General features: G+C 51.4%; 1 protein-coding gene across 1 annotated transcript in view; it reads right to left on the reverse strand.

Annotated features, from left to right (window-relative positions):
- Nucleotides 1-8,497: 8,497 nt before the first annotated feature.
- The window catches only part of SEC14L1 (SEC14 like lipid binding 1), a 42,552-nt gene continuing 37,595 nt past the window's right edge, over nt 8,498-13,454 (reverse strand). Inside the window, exons 14-16 of the mRNA XM_005144215.3 lie at nt 12,957-13,208; nt 11,737-11,915; nt 8,498-11,167 (exon numbers count right to left, since the gene is read on the reverse strand). Of these exons, the coding sequence (XP_005144272.2) occupies nt 11,062-11,167; nt 11,737-11,915; nt 12,957-13,208 (537 nt within the window). The 3' untranslated portion in view covers nt 8,498-11,061. The remainder of the gene's footprint in view (nt 11,168-11,736; nt 11,916-12,956; nt 13,209-13,454) is intronic.

A 13,454-nucleotide genomic window follows, 5' to 3' on the forward strand; every position in this document is an offset into this window, starting at 1 on the left:
GCCAGGCTCCAGTCCTGTCCCTCAGCAGTGTTTGCAGCCTCCCCTCCCCTGCCCGTGCCCCGATGTGAGTCCTGCTCACATCATGCCCTGTGCAAAGGCAGCTGTGACACAACCCCGAAACCAACTGCAGTTTTCGGCTGGTTTTGTCAGACTGCACAGAAATGTCATGCTGTAAACACCCCCCGGGGATGCTGCCTGTCACTGCCCATGAAAGTCCATTCCCCACTCACTGTATGGCCTTAACTCCTTGGGCTTCTGCACCACAGTCCTCTGCTCTTTCCCCAGTGACCACTTGTCCTTAAATAGCAAAATAAACCTTGACTTCAGAGGGCAAAAGTGACCTCAGTGTTGTCCCTGAGCTGGGGTTTGCTGCAGCTGCATCTATGGCTGCTCCTTCCTTTCCAGGGCGTGTGTAAAGGATGGATCAGTCAGAAAGCCAGGAGGTTGTCATTCGTTCTGCACATGCTCCCCCTTAACGTGCCAGGTCCCACAGTGGGGGCTGCGTGCCCTGCCCCACTCCTGCTCTGGCTCCCCCAGACCTCTCCTCCTGCCCCTCCTCCCGCTCCCCACACTCCATCCCCGGGGCCGGTGTCACTGTGAGAGCTCCTGACAGCGCTGCGGGAGCCGCTGCTGTCTGGGCTCTGCAGACAGTGCCCGGGGCTGCAGCACTGTCAGGACACCTCATTCCTAACACACATTCCCTGTCGGTGCCGATCAGCAGCAGCCAGCCCTGCTCTTCCAGCCCGGGGCCACCGTTGTGCTGAGCTCCTCCATACCCAGCCCTCTTGGTGCTCTCCGAGCTCCCAGCATCAACCCAGCCCTTGAGCTCTCCTGGTGTTCCCAAGCTCTGTTTCCAAGGAAGCAAACTGGTGTTGGGGAGCTGTGGAACGGGACCTTCCCCTCGCTGTCTGCTGGGGTGGGCCCTGCCCTACCCCAGGGGTGACTCTTGCCATGGCTCTGGTTTGCAGAGCCCCCTTGCCAGCTGGAAACCAGCTGAGACCAAGAAACAGCCCCTGTCCTGGTGGTCAATAGGGTGGCTGCATCCCTGGGGGAGCAGAGGGGCTGGGGACAGAGGCTGCAGCTAAGCCAGGAGCAGTGATGGGCTGGGAATAACAAAGACCTCCAAAGCCCATTTGCAAGCAGGTAGCAAAGGGCAGGGGACACTGCATGAGCTGACTTGGGGGTCTGATGGTGAGATGGGGGGCTCAGGGCAACTCTTCCCCACAGGGCTGGGGGGCACAGCTCCAGGCATGGTGTGCCCTGGCATCAGAGCTGCTCCCGAGCACTTGAGCAGAGCTCTGTGGCCCTTCAATGGCTTTGAAGATGGGGAATGACACACACTTCGCTTCCATCAGCCTCTCCCGGAGTCTGTGCAGCAGAGAGGAGCTGGCAGTGCTAAGATACCTGGCTCAGCTGCTTTATGCTCAAAATCAGGTCTCATCTCTATCAAGGCCAGTGTAACTCCAGTGGCACTGGGAAGAGATGCTGATATCACACCAGGATCTGATGACCTCTTTCCATCTCCCAAACAGGGCCGTGCTCACCCTATGGGGCAGGCAGAGGCTTCTGCGCTGCCCGAGTGGCTTTGTTTTCGCTGTGCAGTGACCTGTGTGCGTGCTCCTGTGTTCCTCTCCTTCCCTTCCAATAACATTCGAAACAATTGCCCGTATTTAATCAGAGCTGATGGATGGGGCTTGTGCTGCTGATGCTGGACAAGTGCCTCCTCCTTTCACAGCAGGGACGTGGGAAGGAACAAAGTCCCAGCCTTTAATCCACAGCTCCAGTGCCTCTGCTCCATCCCCGAGTGCTGCTAGAATCCTCTGCAGGAGCTGCTGCATGGGAAAGAGAAATGGGATTTAGTTTTCCAGGGTAAACTGAGTCATGGAAGGCAAAGCACCAGTGCATCCCCTGCTCATGTGCCTTGAAGGTGAAAATCAAAGTGCAAGGCTGCAGATTGCCAACCACCCGCCTGGGCTGCAGCAGGGACACTGCTTACCCTGAACAGGGTCTTCTCCAGCTGGGAAAGGAAGGAATGCATCCAAATGCCTCTGAGGTGCTCCTGGATGCCATGTGGTGCCTGAGGTGCCCTGCAGGTGCACATTGTCCTCCCTGGGGACACCTCGGTGCTCAGATCCATCTTACTGGCACCGTGGCCGTTGTGCATTAATCTGTGCCATTAATTATGTGACTCACATCCATTCCCTGCTCCCCAGCCAGCCCAGAGGGGGCACAAGGGCCTGGAGCTGAACCTCTGCAGCCAAGCAGGAACAAGGGCAATTTGTGGGCAGTAGCATTGCTGGGCTCTGCAGCATCCTTCCTGTGGTGCTTGACAAGAGCGTGAGCCTTGGCTGCTGTCAGAGGACTGGATATCCAAGAGGAGCGATCCTCTTGATCTGCTCTTTAAACCCTTCCTTCAAAGCAGTGAGACTGGGACTGATCCTGCCTGAGCCCACAGAAGGGGACTTTGGGCTGCTGCAAGCTCAGGGGTAAGACAAAAGTGTGTTTATTTCACCAGCCCTTGCTCTACACCCTGCCCCAGAGCAACAGGGGCTATGGTGAGGGCTGCAGCTCTCTGCAGGCAGGCTCACACTGGTGAAGCATCTTCCCAGTATGGATGGGGAGAAGGAGCCCATGAGCACAGGTACCTGCAGCCACCACAGGCAGAACTCCCCCTTCATCTCCTGCCATTCCTGCCTGCCCTGGCCGGGAGGGCAGCAACCCAGTTAGCTCCAGCAACCTCCCATTGCCCAGGGCGATGAGAGAACCCAGGGGTGGGCAGGCAGCATCCCACTGCCCTTGATAGAGCTGTGATGGCTGTGTCCTTCCTTTGGGCTCAGGAGCATCTCCAGTGAATGAGGCTGTTTCTCATGGCATGTCCCCACCACCACAGCCACATCCATGGACATCCCTGGCCCCTTCAGAGCCACCCCAAATGTCCAGCTCAGCCCAGCCACGCTTGTTTGTTAGAGAAGAACCATCCAGATTGAGCTCTTCCTTCAAGGATGCTGTTTCTTGTCACTGTCACGTCCACAGGCTGCTAAGGCAGAGCCGTGAAGCAGAAATGACACGTTCTGGCAGCTGACATCTCCAGGAAGAGTTCAGCATGAAGACAAAATAACCCTACAGTGAGTTCCTGTCCCACAGAGCCCAGGAAGCTCATGATGCCCAAACAGGAGAAAACAAAGGCAAGGGTTTGTGCCTGATTCACATGAGCAGTGCCAGCGGTGCGGAGCGACCTGGCACAGCCAGATGGGGTTGGCATTTCTCTGGCCCTGCTCCCTCACAAACTGGGATCGCTGCTGCTGTGCCACACTCCGGATAGCACAGAATGTGTGCCCCAGTGAGCCTGGCACAAGCGCTGGTGTCTGCTGTGGTGGGCTCAGGTAAAAGGGTCTTTGGGGCTGGGTGATGATGGGTACGTTTGCACACAAATGGCTGTGTTTGTGCATGGTGTTTGCAAAGGAAAATCGTGTTTGCAAAGCCATAGTGCTGAGCAAAGGGAGGCTAAAGCCCTCTGCTGAGGATGGGCTGCAAGGATGTCCTCCCAACAGCCTCCAGCCACTTGGAGCTGCGGCAGGCTCCATCCTGGCTTGTAAACTTGGATTGTAAAGCCCAGTCCCTCTCTTTCCCCCTCTCCCCCCACCTCATATTCGTTTTTCCATATGAGACATGGTGCAGGCATTGTCTGGGTCTCTTTAGCTTGGAGAAGAGGAGACTGAGGGGTGACCTCATCAGTGTTTACAAATATGTAAAGGGTGGGTGTCAGGATGATGGAGCTAGGCTTTTTTCAGTGATATCCAGTGGTAGGACAAGGGGCAATGGGTGTAAACTGGAGCATAGGAGGTTCCATGTGAACATCAGGAAGAACTTCTTTACTGTGAGAGTGACAGAGCACTGGAACAGGTTGCCCAGGGGGGTTCTGGAGTCTCCTATGCTGGAGATATTCAAGGCCCACCTGGACAAGTTCCTGTGTGATGTACTCTAGGTTACCCTGCTCTTGCAGGGGGGTTGGACTGGATGATCTCTCGAGGCCCCTTCCAACCCTTGGGATTCTGTGATTCAGTGAAGCTGATATTTGCCCACTTGGCTTCTTTCCTCTCTCACCCAGCACAGCTTGGGAGCTTGGCAAAGAGGACTGGAGAGGACTGCTCTGCACAGGGAGGGCTGATGGATGGTGCTTTGCTGCATGAGCCTGCACTTTAGAAGGCATCAAGAAATACCCTTACAAACCTCCTTGCAAAGAGGTGAGGAAAAGCACTCCCATTGTCAGGGGTCTTCAGCTTGCTCCTGAGCACCTGCTGCAGCCCTGAGCACCTCTGTCCTCAGCCCAGCACTTGCTCCAGGGCTGAAAACCTCTTCTTTCATCAGCACTTGCCATGGAGCTGCTGACATTTGTGCCTTTGCCCTCCCTGAAGCAGGAGACTGCACCTTGCAGGATGAGGGCAGCACCTCTGTGCTTTGCTCTACCTTCCCCTGCTGGGTTTGAGCTCCCAGGTCCCTTCTTGCAGCATCTTTCCTATGACCTCTTCCAGTGAGCACAGACCCCAGCAGCATCTCCCATCTGCCACAGGCGCTCTCAGGGCTCCAGCATTGCAGGAGCTGGCAGCTTGTGACGTTGGTGGCCTGACTCAGAGCCCCGAGGCTCTGCCTGCTCCATCCCATCCATCCCTGCTCTCCTGGGGGTGGTTGTGCCAGACGTCACTTCAAGTGCCCACAGTCCTTCTCTTCATCCCCAACGGGCTCACTGAAGTGGTTTCTTATCCTGTTGTTTCCTCCTTGGTTTAGGGGCACTGGTTGGGCTGGGTTTGCTGCTGACTCCATCTCCTGGCTGACCTCAACAGAGCTGGTCCCCAACACGCCACACAACTGCTCCTGCAGCCCAGCCAGCACCAGCGAGTTCTGCACAGCCCAAACCCTGAGCTCTGGGGAGGAGGATGGGGATGGCACAGAGAGGCTGGTGGGGAGACAGGGACTTCCCTTGCCCAGGAAAACAGGGTCTGTAAGGGAAAACCCTATGGAGGATTTTCCCTGCAGAGACTCCATCTGCAGCTGGCTCCTCTCTAGGGCCAGAACTGCCCCAGGGGTTTTCACCCTCATGTCCAGCAAGAAAAATACCCTCTGCCTGCTCTGCTTGGCTTTGGTCTGGATGCTGATGGGTGCTACCAGGCCACCCCCCTCAAGCTGTGTTGGTTCCACATAGGGTGCTGAGTCCAGGGTGGACAGCATGGGGTTGTGCTGGTGCTCACATGGCATCACCACAGCCCAGCCCAGTAGCCTTACCCTGGGCAGCCCTCACCCCCCATGCCAGTGAGCTGGTGGCTTTAGGAGGGCAGAGGAGCAGGGCAGGGGCTGCACCATGAGCCTGGGATGGAAGTGAACCCTGCGATGCTCTGCTGGCACAAGCTGCGATGGGAGAAGGATTCTGGAAGCTGTTACAGAACATCCATCAGTGACCAAGAGGGATCTGAGGGAAATCCAGTGGAGCAGGAGCAATTATCAGCTGTATTTACAGACCCACAGCCTAGGCAGTCATGGACGGGTTCATGTGGGACCACAGTCAGGGCAGCTGCAGCTGTTTGTCCTCTCCCATGGCTAGAGGGAAGCTCCAAAGGGGGATGCACTGATCTGGTAAAGCCCCTCGGCAGGACCTGGCACTGCTGGTGCCAGCCATGGGGAGAGGAGCAAGTCCTGCCCTGCAGACAGCTTTGGGGGTGAATACCCACAGGCACAGGCAGGCTCAGAGGAGGGATTTTATGCATTGACCTTGTGCTTGCCCTTTTCAGCTTGTGGGCACTAAGGGAGACAGACTGACTGGCCCTGGAGAGCTGCAGGAGGTCTTTGGTGGCTCCTGCCAGGGTTCCTGTGTCCCCAGAGCTGTAGGGTGGGAGCAGCATCAGTGCTCACACCTACAGCCCTATGTGGTGAGAGGGACACAATGGTTTACTACGAACACAGTTGGTGGCTCTGGCTGATGCCCACCCTGGGTTGGTTTAAGATGCTCTTGTGAGGAACAACAATGTATTTTCAGTTCCCATCTTCCTAACTCTGCTATTCCTCCTCTTTCACCTCCCTTTCCCTGGTGGAGTCCTGCACACAATTAATCCAAACCAATTACAGCTCGGGAGCTAATTCTGATTAAGGCCATTGCAAAGTGCACAATGTTTTTTCACTTCCACACTATTTCTCCCACCAGCTCCAGTGGGGTTTCCCCAGTATTAACTTCCTCATGACCCCTGTGAGATAACGGCTGTTTCAGAAGATCCCAAATACCAGGAGAGCAAACCAAAAGACAGGCTGATGCTCGAAGGACAGCCGAGCATCCTCTCATCAGGGACAGGGTGGTTTGGGGCTTGTGGAGGGCACAGGGTGAGGATCTGTCCATGGGGATGGGTGATGACCAGCCCTGGGTCCCCCAGCATGGACCAGCGCCCCGGGGTGCTGGGTGCGAGGGCAGCCCCAGCCCCATCCTGCATCCCTGGCAGCAGGGACACGAGTGGGGCAGGGCTGGGTGGCCGCGGCCGTACGTGAGCTGCTGGCACCATCTAGTGGGGCTCCTCCGGGACTGGCTGCAGCCGCCTCCAGTGCCCTATCCCTTGGGAACGCATCACGGCCCCGGCTCCACGAGTGGGCACTCCCCCCCCCCCCCCCTCAGCTCTTTGCCCCGGCTCGTGGGTTCTGTAGAATCAAGGACATTGGAAAAGACCTTCAGGAGCAAGTCCAACCTTTAAACCCGTTACAGCCTGGGCTTGGGCTGGTGGGGTTTGTGCCTTAACTCCCCAGCAGCACCAGACGGTGCATTTGGGGGTACAGAGCTGCCCACAAAGCTGGGCTCCCCCAGACTCTGTTTTAGCAAAGCTTGCACACCAGCCACCCATCAACCCCCCAAACCAAAGCACAGGGTTCATTCAGAGCACTGCCTTCCCAAGGGGAGGGGTGTGATGGAGCAGCCCTGGCCAGCACCGCTGGCACCTGCTCAGAACAGCCTCAGCCCTTATTTCACTGCCAGTTTCAGTTCAGGAGAGGAGCATTGGCTGGTGAAGGCAGCTTCCCCCCTGGGCTCAGCACAGCCAAGCAGCACAAGCCAGCTCCTTGTGCGATGCCTTTCAAGGGCTTTTGTCTTCAGTAATATCCTGAGTGGCAGTGAGCCGGTCCATGATAATTATGGGCTGGCACAAAAGCACTGGCCACACGTTCAAACTGGAAGTAGGTCAGGCAGCCATCTGGTCCTGCTGATCAGGCTCCATGGCCACAGTTAAAGATTGTCATTTCAGAAGCTTTACAGCATGGATAAAATCTGGAAGATCAACCATAAACGGGTGATTCAGCCACTGCTCCAAATCCAGAGGTCAGGAAAAGCCCAGCCTGACATTTATTGGCTCCTGGTTTAAAAATAGCTAAAGCTTTGCCTGCTTCTAATAAACACACAATCTTAATTCCCCAAATGAGTCCCAGCCTCCCACCCAAGGAGGTGTCAGTGATGGGGCCACCGTGGAGCCCATCTCCCCAACACCACACGGTTCTCACCCCTGCAAGTGGCAGTACTGAGCCACTCTCTAGAGCAGCATGTTTGTTCCCGATAGAGGCAGCATCATTGTACCTTTATATTGTTCAATTAAAACAACCCCAACCCTCACAGCGGCTGCGTCCACAAAGTAACTACAGAGCAGTGCTTTGGTTAAAGGCTCACCTTTAAAGAGTCTCCTCATACCAAGCCCTTGCTGCATCCAGGAACAGAGCAGCTCTCATCGAGCACCATAGACTAGTTTGTGTTGGAAGGGACCATAAAGCTCATACAGCGCCAACCCCTGCCACGGGCAGGGACACCTTCCACTGGAGCAGCTGCTCCAAGCCCCTGTGTCCAACCTGGCCTTGAACACTGCCAGGGATGGGGCAGCCACAGCTTCTCTGGGCACCCTGTGCCAGCACCTCAGCACCCTCACAGGGAAGAGCTTCTGCCTAAGAGCTCATCTCAGTCTCCCCTCAGGCAGGTTCAAGCCGTTCCCCTTGGCCTGTCCCTACAGGCCCTTGTCCCAAGCCCCTCTCCAGGTTTCCTGCAGCCCCTTTAGGCACTGGAGCTGCTCTCAGGTCTCCCCTTCAGGAGCCTTCTCTTGTCCAGGCTGCCCCAGCCCAGCTCTCTCAGCCTGGCTCCAGAGCAGAGCTGCTCCAGCCCTCACAGCATCTCTATGGCCTCCTCTGGCCTCGCTCCAACAGCTCCACGTCCCTCTTGTGCTGCTGCCCCAGAGCTGGACCAGGACTGCAGGATTTTGTTATGTGACAAGGAAGTGACCAGCAGAAGCTGTTTTCCCCTCTAAAACCACATTCCATGTACCAGTACCTGCTCAGGTTTCTGCTTCTCAAGACAGAGAACTTTGCTGAAGCTTCTCCTCAATGGTGGAGTGTCCCACAAAGCAGGTCTGGCAGACTCCAATTCAGCACATAAAATAAACTGGAAGCTCTGCATCAAACGCATGAAAAAGAAGCTGATCCTTTTTTTTTCTCCAAACATTTCACATTTATTGATAACGATAAAAAAATCTTTTAAAGACTATCTGTATTTATTACCAAGAATGAGGTATTATGTATACAAAACATTTACAGGATTTGATATGCAGTTCATGAGTACAGACAGGAGAGTGCAGAGGGGACACTGATAACAGGAAAAGAGCCAACAGAAGAGTCATTTGCAGGGAGAAGGAAGAGCAGTAATATCACACAAAGAAAGACCAGGATATGGGAAATTAATGAGACTGCAGCAATCAAGTCATATTGCCACAGCACTTTGCTTAGAGGAGGATGAACTACCGGTTTTGTGGAATTTTATCTCCCCAGCTGTTTGTGCTGTCATGTGCTTTGAGCTCTAAAAGATGTTAAGATGAACAGCAGGAAAACCCCAAAGTGCCACTTTTGAGCCAGCTCAAGTGCAAAACAAAATCTAGATCTTCAGACTTGAAAAGTGACTGCAACCCAAAAAGGTCTACAAAGCCAGACACCTCTGGACAGATGTGGAGTGTTGAATGAAGCAGTTTCTTTACAGTTGTCAGCAAAATCGCCATCTGAGAGAGAGGGAGAGAGAGAAAGAAAGGGGACCATCTTCAACCCTTGCAGCCCAGTAAATGGAAAGTGGCATTTGCAAAGAGCCATGAGTGTCATTACATTAATTAACCTCACTGTGCCTCCTGCTGTGCTGGCTTCCCTGTGCCTGGGAATACTGGTTCCTGCTTGGCAAGAATCAAAGCACCTCTTCAGGTTCCTCCTAGGCAGAGAGCTCATATGAGCAGCCCAGAAGCCACAACTCATGGTTGTCTGCTGTGCAGGCGCTGGGTGGGGAAGTGCTTGACACCAAAGTGGTGGCTTTTCTCGCACAACAGCACACTTACGGCAGCCTAAGTAACAGTTTCATCTCCATCTTCAATTTCTAAGTCCAGAATAGACAAAATAAATGAGTTTGGTTCACTTTAAGGATACTGACCTCTCAGCACCTCTAAACCTGACACGTGTCAGCTGCAACCAGAACCGGTCCACAGGAGAGGTTCTCTCAGAGACTCTGCAGTCATAAAGCAAGGTTTATGCTGAGTTCAGAACCAGCTTTCCTCAGGCAAGGCATCCAGTATCTTAAGCAAGTTCTGCTCTGAAAGTACAATACCTCCACAAGCTCCTCTATCACTTAGCCACCACTTATGCTGTCTCCCCAAGATTTTATAGAGCCTCTCCGGCTTCCTAGCAGGGCCTATAGCCACCACAGCAGTTCCTTTCGCATGGATGGACAGTTTAGCTCTAAAAGGTGAGGAAAGACCAAGCAGGGTCTAACTTAATGCAAATCCTGCTGCATTTCAAACGAAAATCTTCTCTGCCCCACTGCCATGTATGGTCTGTAGTTGTCTGCTTTGAGCTGAGCTCTTTGCACCTTTGTGCCTTTTGCTGTGTGTGGAAGAGAGGGCTTGAAGTAGAAGGATACCTGAACAGACTAACAAAAAGAGTTCAAGTAGGATTTCTTAGGCCTGGGTAGAATGGGGACAAACCCCAAAATGGCAGTTCCCCTCTGGCAGTGAAAGTGGTTGAGCAGGCACTCCTGAGAGCATCTCTTGCTGCATCACTCACAGTGAAGATCGCTGTGCTCCCTGCCTATGGCAAAGCTTCTGCTGCTCAGAACACAAGACCTCTATTTCTAACATGCACAGGGAAGAATGGGAGGCTAGAAGGATTGGAAAGTGCACAGGAAGGATGTAAGCCATAACTCCTTTGGGCTGATTTAAGAAGCAAGCTTAAGCTCTAAAGAAGTGGAGTGAAGCTCCAGCACTGAGCTGGGAACAAATCAGGATCAGCCCAGTGTGACACAGTGAGGGAGAGCCTGCTCTCTGCCTCTCTCTCCACAGTGCTTCAAGCACAAATCCAAGGAAAGTATGAATTGCTTTAACCCATCAAGACCCAGAGCTCAAGATTCCCCAGAAATGTGCTCATACAAAAGGTATTAGTGTTTACAGCCTGGCCACAGCTCTGTGGGCATGCTTTGAAAAAGAACGGACTCACAAAGTCAAGTATCCAGCAACTGCTTTTCTTTGTCTCGGACATCACTTGGTGGCAATGGGAGAACAGTCTGCAGTACTGCAAGACCACGGGGGATTTCTTAAGATGGCAAGGAACGTCCGACAGGAGACTCGCAGTTGATCTCTAATGCACTACAGAGCACTTTTGGTAGGGTTTTTTCTTTTTTACTTTTAAACATTTACACAGTTAAAAATGATTCCTAACTGATGCACTGGTTAGTTTTCCTTTCAGTGAGAGCCCTTGTGTTCAGAGTTAGGATCTGTGCAAACATACTTGCAAAAGTATTTATGGCTGCATTAAGAAAAAGGGTTAAACTGAAGAGACTAGCTGCTGGAACTAACAAAGACCAAAACCACTAAGTTTAAAATTCAAACAGCTACTTTACTATCTATAAAAGGCTTTAGTGGGGTGGGGGGGTTTTTTGCACAATTGCCAGTTGAATATGGTGTATTGCAGTCAGCTGCCACAGGCGAGGGTCCAGCCATCTCATCCATTTGATTTTCATCTGTTGTGGCACTACCTGGAAATCATGGAGCTGGAATGGGACTGGCTAGAAGAGGTGGTGGCAGCACTGAGCTGGGAGAATCCACTGTGGCTTGATTCAAGGCTGGTCATGGATCCCCTGCAATAAAAACCAAAGTAGTTTCAAGCTTCCGAACACACAAAGATTTTGATTTCTGCTATGGATCTATACTGGGTTTGTCTGCACACTGAATAAAAAGCAAGTAACAGTTTTGGGACAGATACTCAAAAGCTTTTCTGTCTTACACATAAGATAATGGGTTCACCAAACACCTCCTTGTAAAAAAGAGATGCTGTTCAAAGAGACTTGGAATGAGTTCCAGTCAAACAGATCAACCAGGAGGGAACTGAACTGGCTCAATTCCATTTTGAGTTGCACCCATTTCTACATGGCAACCTGCCAAGCCCAACAACTCACACAATGCTTTCATAGCAAAGTGACCAGAGATGATTATAGTGAGATAACTAATTAACCCCTTTTATACATTAGTTTCCCCCAGTGCCAGTAATGGCTGAATTTATCTACTGTTTCTTGAGGGCTTGTTTCTTGAGGCCTAACACAAATCCTCACAATTTACATGTATTTATAGGAACTTGACAGTGCTTAATCATCTAAGTATCAGAAAGGTTTGATATCACCTGACCTTCGTAAACATTGGCCATACATACCTGAAATCTTCAGATCCTATTACTTCTGTATAGTACATCACTTTACATTTGTGAGAGGAGACCTGTAGAGATGCTAATACATCATCCACACGAGGCAGGTTGGTTGTAGCACAGGCAGGCATGCTATGAAATTTCCACTGGAGGATATAGAAGCCAGGCCACCTGGTCACGTGTGATCCCTGGAAGCAGCCACAGCAAGAATGAAAAATTAACTTTGTCAACATGAATATTTTTAGACTTGAATTTTCTTTTCCAAGCTTAGAAAACCTGCCTGGATGCCCATCATTTTTTCCTCAGTGCCAGTATTTCAGCTCCTCAGCCATCTGGCAGTGCTGGTCAACATTCCCCACACAACACATGCTTATAGAAGTTATGACAATGCCAGAGGTTCCTCCTGCTTTTTGCCAGAGTCAAGGGGTTAGGATTTAAATATACTGAAAAGGACAAAGTTATCCTTTAAAATAATACCCATTTTTTCCACTTACTTTCATTTATGACTGTCCTTTGAGACTGTGAGAAGGGCAGTCAAGGCTCCTGCCTCACAGAAACTACAGTTCAAGAGGTCACTGCCCATATTTGCAGTTAAAACACTTCCAGTTAGGTGACTTAAGGAACGGCTTTTTCAAAGGCTCTTCAACTCTTATTTCAAGTTAAAAGGAGAAGCAATGGTAAAGTGTGATTGCAAATATGCTGCATGTAATATCAAATTTGGTAATTAAAGGATAGGTTGCAAATGCCATGAAAAAAATAATCAGGAACCTTGGCCACAGGGAGCTTCTTATGGTACCTATTAGAGGGACAAACACACAGAAGCTAGGTCTTAATTTCCACACTTCTCCCATTACTGTGCTAAGAGACCATGATATTCTTCAAACACAGACTGTTTGCTTCAGAAAATAATGGTCAAAATTACAGCACACAGCATGTCTTGCTGCTTTCAGGATGAGCACTTCATCCTAGGTAACTTCCCTAAGGTCCTTGCTGATCAATCTCAGTCACTATTGGACTGATGTAACCTCCCTTCACAGCAGATCCCATATAAATACTATCCCCATTCCCTGCAGCATGCAGCTACGAACAGAAGCCAAAATGTCAGCCAAAAGCAAGCAGATAGCCTGGAGCTGAATCATCACTCAGTCATCAATAGTAATTGTGAATTAGAATGTGTCACTTTGGAGCTGGCCTCCACCTGCTCCCACACGAGGATTCAGTGGGCTCACCTGCACACTCTCCCCTTCTTTGCAGATAAGGGGAGACTCCACCATACTGTAATCACACCCCAACTGCCAGACTTTGTCTATCAACTGGACATTGTTCCCACCAGGAGAAGTAATACTGTGAGCTCCCAGAGAGTCCTTTTTAGGAGGCTGCGGGGCTCTCTTGGAATGAAAGATGTTAAAAACAATGTCGCCCTTGCACACGTCAAAATCCCATGTGATGACAGATGAGGCATCCACAATCTGAATGAGAACCTGAGATAGAAAAGTCATATTAGACAATAGCAATTTGCTCGGTAAAGACAAACTCCTACCAAAAAAGAAGACAAAGAACAGAGCTTTTTTTTGAAACTAAGCCCAGCAACTATTAGAAAGTCATCACAAATACAAATCCTCTCCTGATGGAGCACATTTGTTTTAACATATGACTTCCAGAAGCTCTCAAGTAGCTTCTGAGAATATTGTTTGTCTTTGCTTAGAAGATTTGGATGGAATGAAAAC

This window comes from Melopsittacus undulatus, chromosome 11 (genome assembly GCF_012275295.1).
Source record: "Melopsittacus undulatus isolate bMelUnd1 chromosome 11, bMelUnd1.mat.Z, whole genome shotgun sequence".
Taxonomy (NCBI): domain Eukaryota; kingdom Metazoa; phylum Chordata; class Aves; order Psittaciformes; family Psittaculidae; genus Melopsittacus; species Melopsittacus undulatus.